The sequence below is a fragment of the Berghia stephanieae genome, chromosome 7 (assembly GCF_034508935.2).
Source record: "Berghia stephanieae isolate SIO BIC M18660-M18661 chromosome 7, UCSD_Bste_1.3, whole genome shotgun sequence".
Lineage (NCBI taxonomy): Eukaryota > Metazoa > Mollusca > Gastropoda > Nudibranchia > Aeolidiidae > Berghia > Berghia stephanieae.
The window spans coordinates 14,700,573-14,702,503 of record NC_088366.1 but is presented as its reverse complement, the minus strand read 5'-3'; the positions used below and the strand labels follow the sequence as shown (position 1 = coordinate 14,702,503).

At 30.1% G+C, this 1,931-nt stretch overlaps 1 protein-coding gene across 1 annotated transcript in view; it reads left to right on the top strand.

The window, feature by feature from the left end:
* Positions 1–1,501, top strand: part of LOC144976759 (uncharacterized) — a 26,311-nt gene extending 24,810 nt beyond the window's left edge. The window contains exon 4 of the mRNA XM_078921158.1: positions 1–1,501. This exon is cut by the window's left edge and continues 1,322 nt beyond it. Within this exon, the coding sequence (XP_078777284.1) occupies positions 1–660 (660 nt within the window). The 3' untranslated portion in view covers positions 661–1,501.
* Positions 1,502–1,931: the final 430 nt, after the last annotated feature.

Below are 1,931 nucleotides of genomic sequence, written 5' to 3'. Positions count from 1 at the left end.
ATATGTACTAAGCAATTTGAAGAAATGTTAATCAATGGTAATCTTTCCAATCATTTACTCTCTGGTATGATTAAATTAATAACCATGATTAAAAAATTGAGATCCAAAAGACAATTCGCACCATATTTCAATGACATATTTAAATTGTTATTCGATGAGGTCACCTTTCCAAAAGGATATTCCCCAATTCCATCCACAGTAAAATTCATACTTCCTCCAAATACAAACTATGTGATGAAATTTAGCCGCACAGGTTGGTTTACATTTCCACCTAAAACTAAATTTGTCGATGAAAATGGAGATTCTTTTGATGTTGATGATGGAATAGAATTCAAAAGTGACTCATTCTATCCGAGATACACTTTTCTAACACATGACATCGCCACTTGCCCTGGAAGCAGTGGTGCAGATTTATACTATGACTTTGTAGGTGCAGGACGGTTCAATGGATTTTGTCATCATGGCGTTACAAACGAAGACAATTCAAGTGGAATAATAGATAATGAGATGATTTCATCATTTTGTAAAATAGGAAAAGAAGGTAAAAATAAATTTTTCTCATTATTAGACATTGACCGAGATTGCACTATATATAACTATATGTTACAAACTGACTCAAAACGTTATTATTTTGAGATGGTATGCAATATGGTTGTCTAAGATTGAATTCCAAACCACGAATACGAATTATGGGGTCCATGTATATGATTTATAACAGCAAATGGATAAAGTTGATTAAACTAACAAAAACTAACATCTGACCATTCTACTTTTTAACTTTTAAATTATTTGATGATTGATGACATCTGGTTTACCACGAGATAATATCGGTATGAGGCGGATGATCACATGCAAGACTAACTGAAAGTATCCTTGCGCAGTGACGTGAGCAACAACGTTTGCCAAATTCGGCATTATTGACGTATACATATATGCAAATAAGTGATAAAATGAATATTTTTATTAACAAATATTTTTTAAAAACCCATTATCTCATCTTATTCAAAAGACGATTCTTTAAATGCCACGTAGAATGAATGAAGATGTTCTCACCATTGTTTTCTTATTCTTTTTTTTTTTTTTTATTGTTTTTAGACCGCCAGTTGGGTTAACAGTTAATAGTTCTTAATTCACAGTCAATAAACACACAAGGTTGCATAATATTGTTCTGCATATTTGTACGATAAATCTGACGGGCAGAATAGGTGAGCATTTTTAAAACTAAACGCATAGCATCAATACATTAGCACATACCTGTATAATCTCAAGGAGCACGATATATAAAATTTGCCTGATTAAATTTATCCTACAGAGCATTAAATAATTTTGTCCATACGATGATATAGAGTAAAAAACTAACAACCTAACAATTATGAACCACAGAATGTACTAGTAATTGAATTAATCAAAACTGCACAAATTTCAAAAAGACTTAACTTTCATAACTCGGCAGAGAAACGAACTCTGTAAACTGCGATGATTCATTTTGTTCAAAGAAAAAGGATTTCTTGATTCAGACCATGCCATGTTTTCACTCTGCGGATACGATACACATTTTGGTCTAATATCTTTTAGTATGTTTATACAACATATACCTGTCCTATCATTATCCTTTGTGCTTTTGTTTGAAAAACAATGTTATTTAGAAAACAAAAAACAAAATTCAGATCTATAACATCATGATGTTGATGAACATGGTGGTAGTGGTGGTGGCGATGTTGATGATGATGATGATGATGATGATGATGATGATGATGATGATGATGATAATGATGATAATGATGATGATTGTTATGGTGTATTATTATTATTATTATTATTATTATTATTATTATTATTATTATTATTATTATTATTATTATTATTATTATTATTATTATTATTATTGAGTTATAGCCCTTTGCAATTATATTACCAATATTATTGTATTT